This window comes from Megalobrama amblycephala, linkage group LG10 (assembly GCF_018812025.1).
Source record: "Megalobrama amblycephala isolate DHTTF-2021 linkage group LG10, ASM1881202v1, whole genome shotgun sequence".
Lineage (NCBI taxonomy): Eukaryota > Metazoa > Chordata > Actinopteri > Cypriniformes > Xenocyprididae > Megalobrama > Megalobrama amblycephala.
In genome coordinates this window covers 31,106,972-31,124,499 of record NC_063053.1, presented here as the reverse complement: position 1 = coordinate 31,124,499, position 17,528 = coordinate 31,106,972, and the positions used below count along the sequence as shown (strand labels likewise).

At 38.8% G+C, this 17,528-nt stretch overlaps 2 protein-coding genes across 2 annotated transcripts in view; both read right to left on the bottom strand.

Annotated features, from left to right (window-relative positions):
• The window catches only part of LOC125276355 (protein eyes shut homolog), a 36,278-nt gene extending 35,074 nt beyond the window's left edge, over positions 1 to 1,204 (bottom strand). The window contains exon 1 of the mRNA XM_048203802.1: positions 952 to 1,204. Within this exon, the coding sequence (XP_048059759.1) occupies positions 952 to 1,204 (253 nt within the window). The remainder of the gene's footprint in view (positions 1 to 951) is intronic.
• A 2,605-nt stretch (positions 1,205 to 3,809) lies between these two features.
• On the bottom strand, positions 3,810 to 6,709 carry LOC125276354 (protein eyes shut homolog). The gene is made up of 2 exons (XM_048203801.1): positions 5,947 to 6,709; positions 3,810 to 4,018 (listed from the first exon to the last, which is right to left on the bottom strand). Exons 1-2 carry the CDS (start codon positions 6,707 to 6,709, stop codon positions 3,810 to 3,812), a joined length of 972 nt encoding a protein of 323 aa, XP_048059758.1.
• Between the last annotated feature and the right edge of the window lie 10,819 nt (positions 6,710 to 17,528).

Sequence of the window (17,528 nt, the reverse complement as noted above, 5' to 3'; positions counted from 1 at the left end):
TCTTCAGAACACAAATTAAGATATTTTTGATAAAATGAGCTGGCTCAGTAAAGCCTCCGTTGACAGCAAGATAATTAACACTTTTAGACTTTTCATTTTTGGGTGAACTAACCCTTTAATGTTATGAAGCGACGAGAATTTTTTTTGTGCGCCAAAAAAAACTAAATAACGACTTTATTCAACAATATCTAGTGATTGGCGATTTCAAAACACTGCTGCTTGAAGCTTCTCAAATCTTTTGTTTCGAATCAGTGGTTCAGAGCGTGTATCAAAACTGCCAAAGTCACGCCCCCCCGTGGTGAACCATTGAAATTTCGAAACACTTATGATGTAATGAAGCCTCGTTTACTGAAATCGCGTGACTTTGGCAGTTTGATACACGCTCCGAACCACTGATTCGAAACAAAAGATTTGTAAATCTTTGAAGCTTCATGAAGCAGTGTTTTGAAATCGCCCATCATTAGATATTGTTGAATAAAGTCGTTATTTTGTTTTTGGCGCACAAAAGTATTCTCGTCGCTTCATAACATTAAGGTTGATCCACTGTAGTCACATGAACTGTTTTAAATATGTCTTTAGTAGCTTTCTGGGCATCTGAAAGTGTTAATTATCTTGCTGACAATGCAGGCCTCACTGAGCCATCGGATTTTATCAAAAATATCTTAATTTGCATTCTGAAGATAATAATAATAAGTTTAATTTATATAGTGCTTTTCCAGAGCTCAAAGCGCTTTACAAACAAAACATAGACACAAAAAACAGAGTATACAATACAAAGAAACAATACAGTATACATATCAAACATCACAGTTAATCATGGTATTGAAATAAAATGCATAATCCAGATAGAGACAGATAAAATTAAATGGCTAGATTATCTGTGCAACAGAAACTGTAGAGTAAAAATGCAGCAAACAGTCCCTCGTGCAAGCAAACCGTGTCAAACTGCACCTCGAAGTTTGAACACAACATCGTCCAAAAAGTGCAAACTCCAGGACCACAAGCGACAAACGGGAACACTCGATGATAACTTGATGTTCACCACAGAGCCCGATCGAGTGCACAGCAGACCACAAACGGCAAGCGGGAAAGCTCGACATAGAGACGCAGATATTCCGTCCACAGCATCCACACCGCAAACAACGCCAGGCAGGCAGGCCGGCGGGTTCAGGTAGGCCAGATGAAACACAGCAGCAAGCGGCATAATGGGGCACAACACCACCTCTGCGCACCAGCAGGAATCATAAAATGAATTGTCCAGTTAAAGTCCAGGTGAAGTGTGTAAGACATACACATTTTAACAGGACAAAACAGACAAACAGCCCGATGTGAAGCGCCAGCCAAACGCGCACAGCGTACTCACACCGGAAACAAAGCACCCGTGACCCACCCCTGAAGATGAAGATGAACGAAGGTCTTATGGGTTTGAAACGACATGAGGGTGAGTAATTAATGACTGAATTTTCATTTTTGGGTGAACTAACCCTTTAATGTCAAACTGTCAGCTTCACACAGAAACAGACATGGAGCTTCTTGTAAAGTTGTCACATCTTACTGCAGTGCTGCACTCTTAAGCCTTATAAAACAAACACACACACACACACTTATATATATAACTTAAAATCTGGTGTGGTTCAGGTTTGTAAAAATCAAATTGCTATTTTACAAACAACTAAAAGGATTTGAGTAAGATATTCCTAAAATGCTGCCTTGTCTGAGATCTATTTTTTATTTTATTTTTTTTTTTAAAGTAATGCCTTCAACTTACGAATGTACATATATTTCAGAATGTGGTGCATCCCTGAGAACAATAACTTTGGATCTGAAATAAATTGTTTCAGAAATATAGCTTTTGGGAAAAAAGTGGTCTCGTGGCACAACTTGCCCCTGGTGCGGGGTAAGTTGTGCCTTTGGGGAGAATGCATTGGGGTAAATTGTGCCAGTCATTTCTTAAGTAAAACAGAACATTTTAACGTTATGAACTGTAATGCTATATGAAAGCAAGACAAATTCAATACAAAATTACTCATTTAAGGTTTATTTAAATATTATCACCCTATTAAACTGTTGGAATAAGCTAAGTCATATTTTGTAGTTTTTGGGAAAACACAAAAAACTTAAATACCAAATATATCATATTTGTGAATCATTTCAGGCAAAAGGGCTTTGGCAATAGATGCCTGTTGACATACATAGAACACTTTTTGTCAATTATGTAACATAAGAATACACTGCATTACAAATTATTATGCAAGTGACATATCAGTAAGATTTCAGTAGAATAAACATTCAGATTTTAGTTTTTCTAAGAAAATATTTGTTTGTTTATTTATCCATGTCTTTTTAGATAACTGGTATCAATCTCAGACAAAATAATTTGCTATGGAAACCCTACTTTAGAGGTTGTTCCACATTATTAAGCAAATCACAGTTCTCATGCAATATGTGGAGGAAGAAAAATCTTTCTGAAGATGAAAATACCTGTTTGCTACATGGTCTAAAATCAAGAATGTCATATATTTTAACTGCTAAAATGTAAGAGTACAATTACAAATTAATAATATGTTTAAAATAATCATAAGTTAACCCAGGCCCTTTGGCACAAATCACCCCGGACCCACAAGTTTGAAAAACTAGCATGATCCAGCAGTTAAGAGCTAACATCATGCTAACTGCATAGACTCATTGTGTAGCCTGCTAAAGCACTAAAACATGTGTGAAATGTTTTCAAACTTGTCTATAATTGTTCAGACACTACAATCAAAAAACCTTGATCATAGAAATTTTACTTTGAAAGGGAAAAAACTGTTTTTTGAGCTAAAATGTGCTTTCCTCTCATCCCATGTGTCTCTCTTCTTTGGAGGATGAGTAAAATGGGTGGCTTTTCAAAATTATGTGGTCACATGACCAATTTCTTCTATCATTTTCCAGAAACAATGGGTGGAACTACTTCCCCCCTGGCACAAATCACCCCACTCTCCCCTACTGCAGTTGATGGTATTCTCAAAAGAGGCCAGTTTTTGTGATGCAGATTACAAAGTGTTCTTTTGCCAGTTTACTCTGAGTGGTTTTCTCAAGTGAAAATTCATCATAGATTGTGATAGTCCTAAATCTGTGTCAGACAAACCAGACATTTTTCTTCCACATTAAAGCTGTAGGCATGACATTAGAGGCTGCTATCTGCTCGAACAAACAGCCGCTACACAAAAGTAAATTAATCAACAAGCAAAGGCCACCTGGACCTCAGACTCGAGACTTTATCATGATGTTGTTATTATCAGGAACACCCAAGGGACAGTGAAACTTTTGTAACACGTTTGTGGGTGAGATGCTCATTAGCCCAGCAATGGTTTTACAGAAGCAAATGAGACTCATTACGTTCCAAAAGCCTGTCACGGCCATGCCTTATAAACACACTGGGAAGGACACAGGAACATAAATTGTTTATTTCCATTGCTTTTCTACAGGAAAGGCCCCGTTCATGAGTTTTATCAACCTGAGCATATCACTCAAATGAAGCTACAGCTAAAGCCTTTATTAAATAATTGGCCATTAATGCACCAAGAATCTTCTAAAGACTTTCTTATATGAAGGCTTCAATTGTTCCATTTTTCAAATCCGCTTCTTCACTTAGGAAAGACAGCTTAATGTGAGTAGAGATAAAAAAAAAAAAGCCTCACTCAGATTTGAGTTTGCATAATTGTGCTGCCATTGTGAAGGCACCCAAAATGACCCATCATTAATCACATGACTCATTATCAAAACATAATGAGTCAAATGAAGCTAAACAGTAAAAAATTAAGCATGCATTACTGGACCTCAGAAGAAATATCACTCTGTTGTGAAGTGCTGAATTCAAAGTGGCTGTCTACAATTAGTCTGTTTTTTAAACTGTACTTGCCTGTATATCCTGTGATACATTCACATCTGTAGGAAGTTGTTGAGACCTGTACACAAGCTCCTTCCTTGCACCCTTTGCTGCAATTTTGGTGTCCAGTGATTTCAGAGCAGTTGACACCTATGGTGTGAAAATAGACATTATATTGAATCCATGCATATTATTCAGTACATTATCTGATTATTGGCATGCCTTATGTCAAAATGGTATTTCTATGAATTAAAAAAAAAACAGACTATCACCTTGACTACACAAATAATGACTTTACTAAACTTCATTCAGTGCAATCTGGTTTGGACTATGCAAAAAATTGTATCAACAAATATTAAAGGTATAACCACTCCAATGCAGTATTATTTTCCCGGCATTGTATTTGCCATACAAGGAAATTGCATGATTTTAAAAGGCAAAAAAAGACAAAAAATGTATCATAAAAGTAGTCTATAAAAATGGTGTGCAATATCACAAGCCTTCTAAATTCATACGATAGTTTTGTGTGAGAAGTAGAGTGAATTTTAAACCATTGTTCACAGATAACGTTCCTATCTATCTTCACCTTTAAATATATCAAATTCCAGCGTTGCGTTTTTAAAGCGCGCACAGACGCGATTGGTCATGTGACACGAGACAACACAATTGTGTTTGGCGTAAATGTATGACGGTGTTACAAAGGCTCCATTTTTTAATTGAACGTGACAGCAGATGACTTGATAGCAATTTAAAAAAAAAAAAAACATGAGTTGAAAGCTCATATCAGCGTATTTATCTCACAAACACTGCGTTGCTTTAGAAGACTTGCAATATTGTATATTATTCACTGACATGTATAAGAAAAAAAGGCATTTGCTCAATATATATTTGCCATCTGACCTTCATAACATTACGGTTGAACCACTGCAGTCACATCAACTGTTTTAACAATGTCTTTAGTACCTTTCTGGACATTGAAAGTGGTGGTTAAATTGATGTCTATGGACGAGTCATATACATCTTGGATTTCATCAAAAACATCTTAATTTGTGTTCCAAAGATGAATGAAGGTCTTTCAGTTGTGTAACGACATGAGGGTGAGTAATTAATGACAGAATTTTCATTTCTGGGTGAACTAACCCTTTCATCTGACTCAGATCACACTAGCCTAGTTGTTATTACATGGTCAGTGGTCTCTAAGGAATGCTTCCAGTGCTTCTTACAGAAGTATAATGAATTATTCAGGAGACATAAAAACAAACCACATTAGCTAGTATGACAACATTACACCACTTTGAATACTGCACTCTCCTTGGTGCTCACCAAGAGACCAACATTTAAACAACATTTGGATGCCGATTTTATTGACAAGCAAGACAGGGAATAGAAAATTAAATGGTAGGAGGAGGAAAACTATTAAATATCACGCAATTAAAGAATGCTTTCAGGTGGCACAAAAACATATGAGAATAATTACCATGATTAAGGAACTGGGGGGGGGGGGGGGGGGTCAGTGGGATAAAATCATTTTAAAAATCCCTATTCAAATAAATGGTCCATAGGGGCTCTGGTTTTGAAATAATTGCACAGTGCTAAATGTGGAATGCTCGCAATTATGATAGATAAATGATAAATAAGTGTCTTCAAAGAAACTAGGCTGTTCTCTGTGGGTGGGTGGACACCCATTAAACCTCCCTCCATCCATTATGATTGAAAGGTCAGCTTGGATTCATAATGGACTCTGCATTAGAGGGATGTTAAGCTCACGTTAAGCTCAGTCGACAGCATTTGTGGCATAATTTTGATTACAACAGAATATAATTTCAGCTTGTCCCTTAGTTAAAAAAATAAATAAATAAAATTGCAGGTTATAATACAGCATTTACTATGGAAGTACACTGCAGGGTTGTGCACCATTCAGAATTTCATTGAGAATGCCTTAAATTCCTGAATTTGATTTGAGGTGCTTCTATTTTAGCTTAACTTGTATTCAGCATGCAATTTATGTTATGAAAAAAATATATTTACTAAACAACAGAAAAATTTTCACTTCTGCAGAGTAAACTAGAGTTCCTCACCTGTGAACGGAGTAAGACAAAGACATTGGTAAGGTGGGAGATCTGTGTAGGCAGTTCTCTTCTTCACGCAGGTGCCTCCGTTTAAACAGGGCTGTTCATAGCATCCATCAATGTTCTCGCAATAACGTCCTGAATAGTGTTTGTGGCACTGACAGCTAAACGAATCGTCTTTAAATGTAGTTTTGCATTCACCTTTTCCCGAACACAGGCGAAGAAGAGGTGAGCTCTGGCAGTGCTGAGGCTTTACCAGAAGTGCAATGCGTAGGCCAAACCTACACAGATGACTACTGCCTTTATGAACGACCACAAAGTAATTCATACCGGACACCAGCCACTTCGATTCCACTTGCAAAGTACCATTAATACTGTTGGCAAACACCAACTGCTCCTTTCTTGGCTCTAAAATCAAGCATTTTTCAAACTCCTCTTTGGACACACTTATTAGGTGGATACCATATTGTTCCAGCATTCTATCAGCAGAAACAAACATCACATCTCCAAGTTGAAGTTCCAGTGGGCAAAGCTGAGGAAAATGATATGACCCAGTTGTCCACAAGTATCCATTTGTTTCAGTTTGTCTATTCCAGCACTGGGTCAAGCTGCTGCAGGTGTTCTCCATGAGGGTCCACCTCACGCTGATGTTCTTTGGCTGGGTGTGCCATTCACGAGACGTAGCTCTGCGGCAGGTTACCTGGCCATAGACGGTGCCATCTATTACACAGCTGAGCAGGAAGGCAATGATAACTAGGTCTGGGTTTCTCATGTTTGTCTTTCCTCAATCTTGATTTTCTTTGTTTATTCACTTGATGCTTGTCTTCAGTCTGAAGCCTTTCTGGATCTTTAAACTCCAAGTTTTGATCGGAAAATCAGTCATGTAGATGTCTGTAAGCAAATATGTACAATGCAGTAATATAGCATGTTATATAGCAAAAACAGCATGATTACAGCCTTTAAAAATGAATTATTGAAACAGAAATGTCTCTAAAAAAACATATAGCATATTTTCTAGCACTCATTTTTCATTCATTCATTCATTCATTCATTTTTTTTGAGGAATCATTTTGCTTTTGTCATACAATCACAATTAGTGCTGAGTGTTGATACAGACTTTCTGATTCGATTCAATTTCTGATTCATAAACTCTCAATAAGATTCTGATACATTTAAGTGTATTTAGTAAGAATGGCCATTTTGCTTACAAAGGGAACTTTCTATTTTACAGGGCAGGGTTTCAAACTGATTCAGACAAGAATCTGGCATGGTATGTTTGATTCACTTGAATAGAACCCGCTCATAAGAGTCATTTGTTCACAAATTGGACTACACTTTTCGCGTTATATATTTGCATGAAGAGCCAGGAGGACACAATTCGGTTGTTAAGTCACCGTTTCCCAAATGATCCCAAAAGCAAACAACACACAGTGATAATATACATGTGGTGTGCTGTAGCACTACCGAAAATCTCCTTTATATCTATACCGAAATCTCAGCTGTCTAGACAATGATTCATCTTTTCTGAAACACAAAATTTACATTCAATACAGACTGCAAAATCACATACACAAGGTGAAATATGATTCAGTCTTAAGATTCGCCAAGCAACCTTATATTGTGACACTATTAGGATTAAAAATGAACAATAGGACCCAAACTTTGCAGTTAAGTGAGTTAAGTCAGGATGAGACTGAAAAACACTATTACTATGAGTATGAACTGTTGGTGTATGGACAAGAGCTTTGGGACAATTCTTAAAAACCAATTTATGTATTTTTGTCTTCCACATTGGAATGACATGAGGGCGAGTAAATAATGGCAGAATTTTTATTTTTGGGTGAGTTATTCCTTTAAATTGTAGCTATAGCTCTTGTGGAGGAATAAAAAGCATCTGCAATAGTTGTGAAACTGGATAAATAAGGAACTCATGCATAGAATACAAAATGAGAAAATCTCCAGCGAGTGTGACATACATTGAGTGGCTCAAGTTTTAAATGTAGTTTCTGGGCTCCTTCACAACCCTGCAGAACCATGGATTTCTTCCACAGCTTTGGCATCGTTCTGCCCCCAGGGATTCAACTTCAGTAAAATGGCCAGCTCCCTGCTCTACCTGCCTGCATGAGGCTAGTCAAACTAATGAGCAGTCACATTTGACTCTCCTTTCCTGTGTGCTCTCAATCTTGGACTGCTTTGCCTGGAAGAAACATTGCCCTCAAATCTTTCACCACAAGTGGCAAGGAGGGCAGTAACTGGCTGCTCCACTTGTCATAGTCACTGAGGTTTTTGTCAGGTGTGTTGCACCCACTTTTGCTAGTTGTGTAGATTGAAATTAAATTGAATTTGCCTTTATTTTTAAATGGATTTTTTTGCAGAAAAATATTGATGTTGTATATGACTGACAACATTAATTGTAAAAGGGAAATTCTGTCATCATTTACTCACCTTCATTCCAATTTCTTTATTCTGTCAAACACAAGACAGTATTTTGAAGAACATTTGTAACCAGTTTTGGTGTCCATTGACTGCCATTGTATGGACATTTCTCAAATATATTCTTTCATGTTCCCCAGAAGTAAGTCATACATATTTTGGAACAACATGAGGGTGAATTTCTATTTTGGGGTAATTTATCCCTTTAACATAAAAATGAACTGTAGCCACCACACATGGTGTCTGAAGCTCAATCCTAGAAATGACTTTTGACAGCCTCTTACCACAGGCAGACAATTTCCACTTCTGATTTGCAATTACAGGATCTACAGTTCTACCTTTAGTGGAATCTAAATTGGTCTGAATTACAGTATGTCAATAGCAAAGACCTTTCAATATAAACACAAGACCTCTCATCTAACTCCACTTATTTATGTGTGCTATTAGGTATATATTTATTATCCATGACTGTACTCTTAGCTGGCATTGCCCTCTTCATGCAGAAATCTGATCACAACTTAACAATGGATAATGATTCCACAAACAAAGGTATCTTGAAACTGGTGTGGTATGTTGGCATATCGATACTGAAAATTTGGACAGTATTGATGGGGTTGGTAGTATGACTTTGAAATATTTCCTACAACAAGAATGTCTCCAGTTCAGCTGTGCTATGAAAAAAAATAAGTACACATCTACATTTAGTACCTGGTATTTGCCCCTTTGGCATGAATAACTTTCAGACTCATAAACCTCAGTAACGTTCCTTTTGATGGGCTCAGGCAGCTGTTTTGATCTTGGCATGACGGTACCATACTGGATACTTCAATGTTGCTTATGTCTAAAGCAAACTAGTTTAATGAGGTTCTACTTACTGTAATTGCACTTAATTTTATTAATTGGATCATCTATTTCTAATTATACACTTATAAGGAGTGTACCAAAATTGTCCACAGGTATGGGCCTTTGTTATTTATCAGTGTACAAATCATTACAAAATATACATTTGTTAAATTAAATTAAATTATATTTCATTTTATCTGTTGACACTTGTGCAATGTCACATTAGTCACATTTGAGAGTCTGATCGGGGGAAAGAAATCAAACATGCCCTTTAGTGCAAGATGATTCATCAGTATTTTTTATCTAATTTAGTAATACTTTGGCATATATAAGGACTTAACTTTAACAAACGTAGAACAAAAGTTGCAAAAACCTGTTGAGGTTTTCATCTACTGTACTTCTTGTTTTGTTACATACATGCTCATATCTCACATCTGACCACATGTGATGTTTGCAAAGCTTGAGTTTCCCTAAGGTAAAAACAGCAAGTGACAGTGCTAAATAAAATATTCCCTTTCTGTCTCACACACTTTCTGCATCCTGATCCCTCTGTGTCATCCACAAAAAAGGAGTTAAATCAGACCAAGTCTCCCCACTCCCTCAGGTCCTGCTCAGGCTTGCAAGGCAGATAAAAGAATAGTGTTAAGTAGATATATCTGCTACTTCAAAATTCCCATGTCTTCATCTGTGAATGATGGCAAGAATAACCGATAGACTTCTTTTCATTGGATGTGATGGGACACATTCTCATTGAATAAGATGAATAATGGAGGAGGGGCTAAGAGGTTTGTGATTGACAGTAACATCCTGTTTCTAGAATATAAACATTTCATGCTGTAAAAACAGTGAGAACTTTTCTGATTGGCTGTGATTTGTTACTGATTGTGTTGTAACATGCACAATTTATGTGTTTATCTTGTTTGAACTGAACATTAGAGGGCGGCAATGGGATTGGGGACCCAACGCAAATCTTGCTGGCGGTTTTACCTTTGCTGCGGGTGGGAGTGGGCGGTCAAAAAATATAGTGTGGGTCCCGGGATTTGGGATGAATTTGAGAAGAAAATTAAAGCAAAATCATCAGGTAAATCTGTGAGAGATTTGAGACATCACTCATGAATGTTGTTTTGTTAGGTTGGTAATGTATTTGAAGTCTGTGTGTTTCTCTTCGCCAGTGAGGAATAATGCTGTGTTCATGCTACCAGTGACATGCAGCGACAAAGCAACATACCCCCTAGAGAGCTGGCAATTTTCGGCAACACAAGCAACAGTGACTATTGGCAACAGGATGTAGGTGTGTCCAGCAATGTGACAAAGTTGAGACATGTTTAACTTTATGCAAATAAAGAGCGACTTTTGGAAGCGACAACCAATAGGAGTCAAGTCAGTGGAGCGTACGTGATCTGTGAAAATGTGTGTAAGGAATTCATCAAGCACACCATTGCAAAGAGAGAAAGACAGCACTCTTGAAACACTAACACCAAGTATAATTAATTATTGAGTAATGAGCATGTTAAAATGTTTTAACCCCTTAAGCTCAGGGACCATTTTGGGGAGGTCTGCCTGGATTTGGCCTAACCAAATTGAAAAGCTTCCCATACCAACATACAGTACTCTAAATACAAAATTTTGGTGTCTTTTTACAGGAAACCCTTTGAAGTTAAATAAAACAGTGCTGAAAGTCTTTATTTATATAGCGCTTTTCACAATACATATTGTTTCAAAGCCGCTTAAATGACACCTTTCCTACAGAAAAAAAAAAAAAAAAAAAAAAAACCTGAATACTTTTAATTTGAAAGTGATAAAAATGATAGTATATGTTGCCTGTGTTTCAACCATGCCTGTCCCGGACTCCGTTTCCCAGTATCCTCACTGTTCCTCACCTGAACTCACTTCCCTCATCTACTTTCCCGCTCGCCCTGGATTCCCTGCACCTGTCCATCATCATCAGCACACCCTTTATGTTGGACTCACTCCTTGCACTCCCGGTCCATTCTTGTTGTTATGTTGTTTGTATATTGATTAAACGTGTTTGCTGTTCTGTTCCCTTGTTGAATAAAGATCCTATTTTCGTAGAAGTCCGTTTATGACTCATCAATGCTTCAGCAACACGGATTGTAACAGAAGAACGGACCAAACAGAAAGGACTTCTACAAATGGGAATCTTCTTAGTCCCTGTCTCTCCAGTGTCTCCCAGTGAAGATATGCCAGCGGTTGACAGTCTGCGGGATCTTCGGCAGGACGGTCGCCCGCTGGAGATGTACGTGGAGGAATTCTCTGAGCTTTCTTATTTGTTGAACTGGCCAGATGCCCCACTTAACGGATGCTTTCTGATGGGCCTGGACGAGGGCACAATCCGCTATAGTGAACCTGCCTGTTTTTTTTTCCCTAGTCGAGTCTATGAATCTGATTCTCTTTTTAAATGGTTCCAAGTTTGAAATTGAAGAGGTTCAAGAGTGAACATGTCTACCTCATTCAGTCCCCTCAGAAAAGCATGCTGCCTGGTCAGTTCAACCACAGCCAGTTTCCTCCACGTATCCCTCCAGTGGGTCTGCCCCTTTTGTCCTGCCTGTCCCTAAGCTGAAACGGCCAAAGAAGAAGGCCGCCGCTGCAAAGGCCCGCCAGGAAATGGTCACCGCCGAGCTGCCCAACCCTCCAGTGAAGTCTATCGCCAAGCTGCCCAAGCTTCCAGTGAAGCCTGCTGCCGAACTGCCCAGACCTCCAGTATGTGGCAGAAGCGACCATCAACACTCTCTCAAAGCCGAGGACCACTGGCTAATTGATTTTTGGACTGAGACTGCCACTCCAACTCTCAATGATCTTGCTCCTGGTCTGCACAAACTTGTTCCTAGTCTTCATGATCTTGCTCCTAGTCGCCGTGATCTTGCTCCTAGTCTCCATGATCTTGCTCCTAGTCTCCACAAACTCGCTCCAGCCTTCCACAAGCCCGCTCCAGCTTCCCACGAGCCCGCTCCAGTTGCCCCTGAATCCGCTCCAGCAGCCCGCGAGCCCACTCTATTCCACAAGCCTTTCCTGCCCTCCCTAAAACTCCCCAAAAAAAAAATTGGGGGGAGGGCCATGTACCCGTGGGTGGTGAACATGTGGGTGGGGAACATGTGGGTGGGACTCAGGAACGGCCATGGCTGCCCACGTCTCCTGACCCGCCGAGGCCGCCCACGGCCCCTGACCCGTCATGGCATCCCAAGACTCCTGACCCGTCATGGCATCCCGAGGCTCCTGACCCGCCATAACTGCCCGAGCTCCTAGACCCGCCCTGGAGACCTCCGTACCCGTCTGCACCTCCCCCCGCACCTGTGTGTAGGTCTCCAGGGAGCCCACCCCCCTCCCCCGTTGTTCCATCTTAGGCATGAGGACGCGCCTACCGGGGAGGGGGAGGTAATGTTACAACCACGCCTGTCCCGGACCCGTTTCCCAGTATCCTCCCTGTTCCTCACCTGAACTCACTTCCCTCATCTACTTTCCCGCTCTCCCTGGATTCCCTGCACCTGTCCATCGTCATCAGCACACCTTTTATGTTAGACTCACTCCTTGGACTCCCGGTCCGTTCTTGTTATGTTATTTGTATTAAACGTGTTCGCTGTTCTGTTCCCTTGTTGAATAAAGATCCTATTTTCGTAGAAGTCCGTTTATGACTCATCCCTGCTTCAGCAACACAGATTGTAACAGTCTGTGCTGTAATAAACCTTTTTTTTTTTTTTTATAAAACAAGTTTTCAGTTTTAAAACTTACAGGATATTCATATAGAATGATGACCCTATATCGAATTTGATTTCTTAATTCATTGCCCCTTTAAAAGTGTGTTTGTGCTAGCTCCTTTTTTCTTTTTTTTTTCTTTTTTGGTTTGACATTTTGTCATCTGAGAGAAGCTAAAGTGTCCAAATCCTCCCTGGAGCCACTGTACTGTATGTATCCTGACCATGGCAGAGAAAGGTGGTTGATCTTTCTAACCAGATTCATCAGATTTAAATAAAAATTGACAAGATTATAGGATTGATTGTTCATTGAGTGGATCCTTCTCTTGCCCTGCATTTAACTTCCAACTCTTTATCAGTCAAGGAACTGTGTGTCCCCTCGACAGAGAAGCGATATCTATCCCAGAGCTGCGTGATCAAAGCGTATAGATGGAAGGCTGACAGATATAGAGAACTGAGAGTCTTCCTGTGTGTGGAGCCAGAGGCAAGACTGCACTATCACCACGTCGTCTACTGGCAGATGGATGCCACAGGGACATGAGAAAGCTCAGATTCAGCAGTTCAAAGCCAAGACACCCTGCAAACAGCGTGAACACTGATGGGAAGAATGATGACATTATGCTCCAACTCAATAAAAGCAAGTGGAATGAGGCAACACACTGAAGCAAGACTATGAAGTAATGGACACTGAAAGAAATCGGTCAGCTTCCGATTTCTAATTATGTTCCTTCGAGCTTTGGCATTTCAAAGTGTATCAGAAATTAACAGCCACTGCTGTGTAATGTAATTATGCAAATTCCTCATCTTCTCCGAATGTATGTGACTTTAATTAGAGCACAGGGTCTCCCGCCGGAGAGCGGACATACTATTTGGACACATCCTTAATCTGTTTGGGCAGATATTATCTCACTGTACAGAAAGCATATTTTTCTATGGAGCTTGGACCAGTCGCTCTGGAAGTGGGGATGTTAATCATAGTGCAATCAGAAGCTAATTATTTCTGCTCCGAAGGAAAAAGGAGACCTGAAAAGGGGCACTTCTGTGCCAAAAGAGTGAAGTGTTGCTTTACACCGAGAGGCTAAATGCAAAAGCAAAGCTGATTTTTTTATTTTTTCATTTCTGGGGGCGAGGGGGGTTGCTCCAAAGTATGCCGTTAATAATAACCTGATTGATTGAGGCAGAAGGTCTTGTTGGGGGTGGGCTAACAAGAGCTACAAAGAGGCCTAATGGCCTCACACAAATACGGGCTGCCAGAGTGGCCAATGATTCACCATTCAGCCTGGATAACAAGGAACCTGTTCACACATGCATATAACAGACAACAATCAATAAATGGATCTAAACCATCTTCAGCGACCCTCATAACCTACAAGACCATTTATTATTTACAAAAAAACAAGGCCTAAAACAGTCCATCACCTCAGAATGTTAAAAAAGACAACTAGGTTTGTAATGAACTGTAGCCGTACCTTCAAGATGTACACTATATTTGCGGATATGTAGGATGCAGAAGAAATAGACTTCCATAGACTATTTTATACAATACATTCTCATAGAGCTTTTAAGCTAAATACAAAAACTTGCCACAATACTTCAGATTTTACTTATTTAGCAGGGTTTTATATTTATTTCGACTGAATCTAAATGAAAGCATGTTTCTGTCTCAGAAAAAAAGGTAATTGAATTTTTTTTGTATCACATTGTGGCTATTGTTGTGACTTTATTTTTATTATAGTGGTTTTCCCCCTTTATAATTTCTGCTTTATATCTTGCATATGTGACTTTTCCCTAAAATTGCAACTTCATATCTCACGGAATCTGACCTTATTTCTTATTTTTAACTTTATCTCACACTTTATTTTTTACTCTGAGGTACACAAGCCTTTTCTTTCTAACTCTTAATGGTGTCTTTTTGGTTTTACCTGTGAGATTTCTGTATAACACCTTATTTACTAATCTAGGTCTCTTACTAAACCTTGCATTGAATACTATGAAAATTGTTTTATGAGAGATACTTGTGATGTTTTTCATTTGTACTGTAATCACTTTGGATAAAAGCTTGTGCTAAATGAATAAATGTAAATGTATAGTTGGGTGGTTCTCAAATAAGTGATGTATCATTTGACACTCAATGAGACTCAATTCAGGACATGAAGCGCTCTACTAAGGGGGAGATTAGCTAAATCTGTTGGGGGGCTCCAAGGACCAGGGTTGAGAATCATTGGTAGAGATCTTTAAATACAACATACATACATTTACAACAGAATCTCATCAGAATATTACTGTTCAAATTCAGTTCTTCTGAATAATCCTCAGTGCTCCCATTTGTGTCCAGTGATCAAACCAGAAAGAAGAGCCTTGGCAAGTCAGAAAGAATCGATGCCACAAAAGTCCTAAAGATAAATCATGATTAACTTGCTATTTGAACAGCCTTGCAGAACTGGCAGTCTAAGCCCCTCTCAAGAGCTGAGTAACCTTTTGACTAGATATAGACATGAATGGTGTTTCTGACACAGGTCCATTAAATTCAATAAATGTGGTGTATTGTAATTCATTTATGTAGGTCTTCTGATACAGATGGTTCGCCTGGCAAACCATAGGCATTTTATACAGGGCTGTATTCAGATAATAGTACATTATCTGAAATGTTTTGAGCAAAATATCACATGCTGGGTCCATTCAAAAACCCATTTGCAAAACCTTGACTGACAGTTCATAAAGAAATTGCTATCAGCATTTTGATAGCAACAGAGAAGCCAATATCTGGGCGCTCTTTTACCACCTGATGCTCAACCTTAACTGTGATAATCACATTTTCAGCCGGTATAAAATCACATTCCACATTAGCATGCAGCCGAATATTGCTTCAGCCCACGTTCTTTAGAGACTGAATCAGCAAAAACTTTACCTGGACCTCAAGAATGGGAGAAAGATTGCAGGTTAAAAAGGCGCTGAGGAGAACATGATGAAGTAGCTGTTAATGGCTATTCATATGATCACAGTATCGATTTTTGAATCAATCCAATTATCCAAATGCTTTTATATATGGTTAATCATTTCTTGAAGCACTCAAACTTGTGAATTTATTGTGTGCCTTCACATTCCGTCCGGAGTAATGTTAAGGGTAAGCATATGCTTTAGGTCTCCAATCCATGCAATTCTTTGTTTTAAAGAAATTATGGCTATAAAGCCACATCCTGTACAAAAAATATTGACCCACATAGTAAATGTTTTATAAAAGGCCTAGGCCAGGAATATGAGCTTTTCGGTTAATTCAGTGAATTTATCTTTCCCATTGACAGCCCATCAGCTCTATAAATATGATATATGACATGAGCACAGTATTGATAAATCCACTGGGCACCCTGTAAAGATGCAAAATCATTCTGATGACTATTTTTAGTATTATTCACGATTTATGACTAACCCTTTAAGCTGATATCAGCCTTCAGTCATCGATTATAATGAGAAACATCTTCTCTATCAAATGAAATCTCTGAATTAATGCTTTTTCTAGAATCCAGGTGATGGGCATGACAAAAATAGAGATATCACAGAGAAGCCATTAACTTACTTTACAAAGTTCCACTTCAGACCAGAAGGATTTTGTTTGTCCCGGTGGGTTTTCAAACTGCTCTCCAGGTGAATTCAAAGCACTGAAACTCGTTTAACATCTTTCCCTGACTGTCACAGTCCCGTCACGGCTTTGCGTGCTTAATCTGACTACTGAAGCGACCATCTGTTCTTTATTGTCTGTTCCCAGAACGACAAGTGCCTGCTCCTTAAGTTCATGCTGCAGACCAATGCTCGACATAAAGAGGTTAATAAATCCACACAAACATTTTATGCAAACGATGTTGTAACAAACTGGAGTGTTTTTTGTGATGTTTACCAGTGGGCGGAGGTTTTGCAGCATCAGCAGCATAAGTTGAGTCTGTTTCTATGGTTACCTGACGCTCCCGAGGATGCGTTTCAGTAGTTCTGTGCATGAGTGGATGCTAGACCTTTTAAAACCCCTTTTCTGTGAAATGCAAATGCTTGCTGTAACTACAAAAATATAAAACAAAATAACATTTTTGAGGGAATATTATATAACAGAAAAACATGCACTGTTGTATTAAAACTTTTTCAAATGATGAATTCCCTTCAGAAAGGTTGTGTGGTGCATGAATGTTGCTATTAACACTTTAATGTAAACCCTGATGTGCTATGTGGTTATGTTTATTGACATTTTCATGATTTGTTGTCATATTGTAGACAAGTGGAGACAATTAACTTTAGTTTTATCTTCACTAAATGTAACTAGTTTTGTGAGTTGAACAAATCAACATGGCAATTTTTCAAATAATATTGCTCCCAATGCTTCTTATTGCTTCATTGGCCAAACTTTTCCGAGTTCTGATCGAATCTGACCAGTTTCGCTCACTTGGCAGTAAATGTTACCAAATAATGGCGATTTATGAGGCTATGTAAATTGTTTTATTTAAGTTTAATTTAAAATCAATAGGGGTATTAGTTCTCTTTAGAGTTGTTTATATTGTTTGTTGTAAATTGTTATGTGATGCTATTGAACTTGGTGCACCATGTGCATTTAATTTTCCCTTT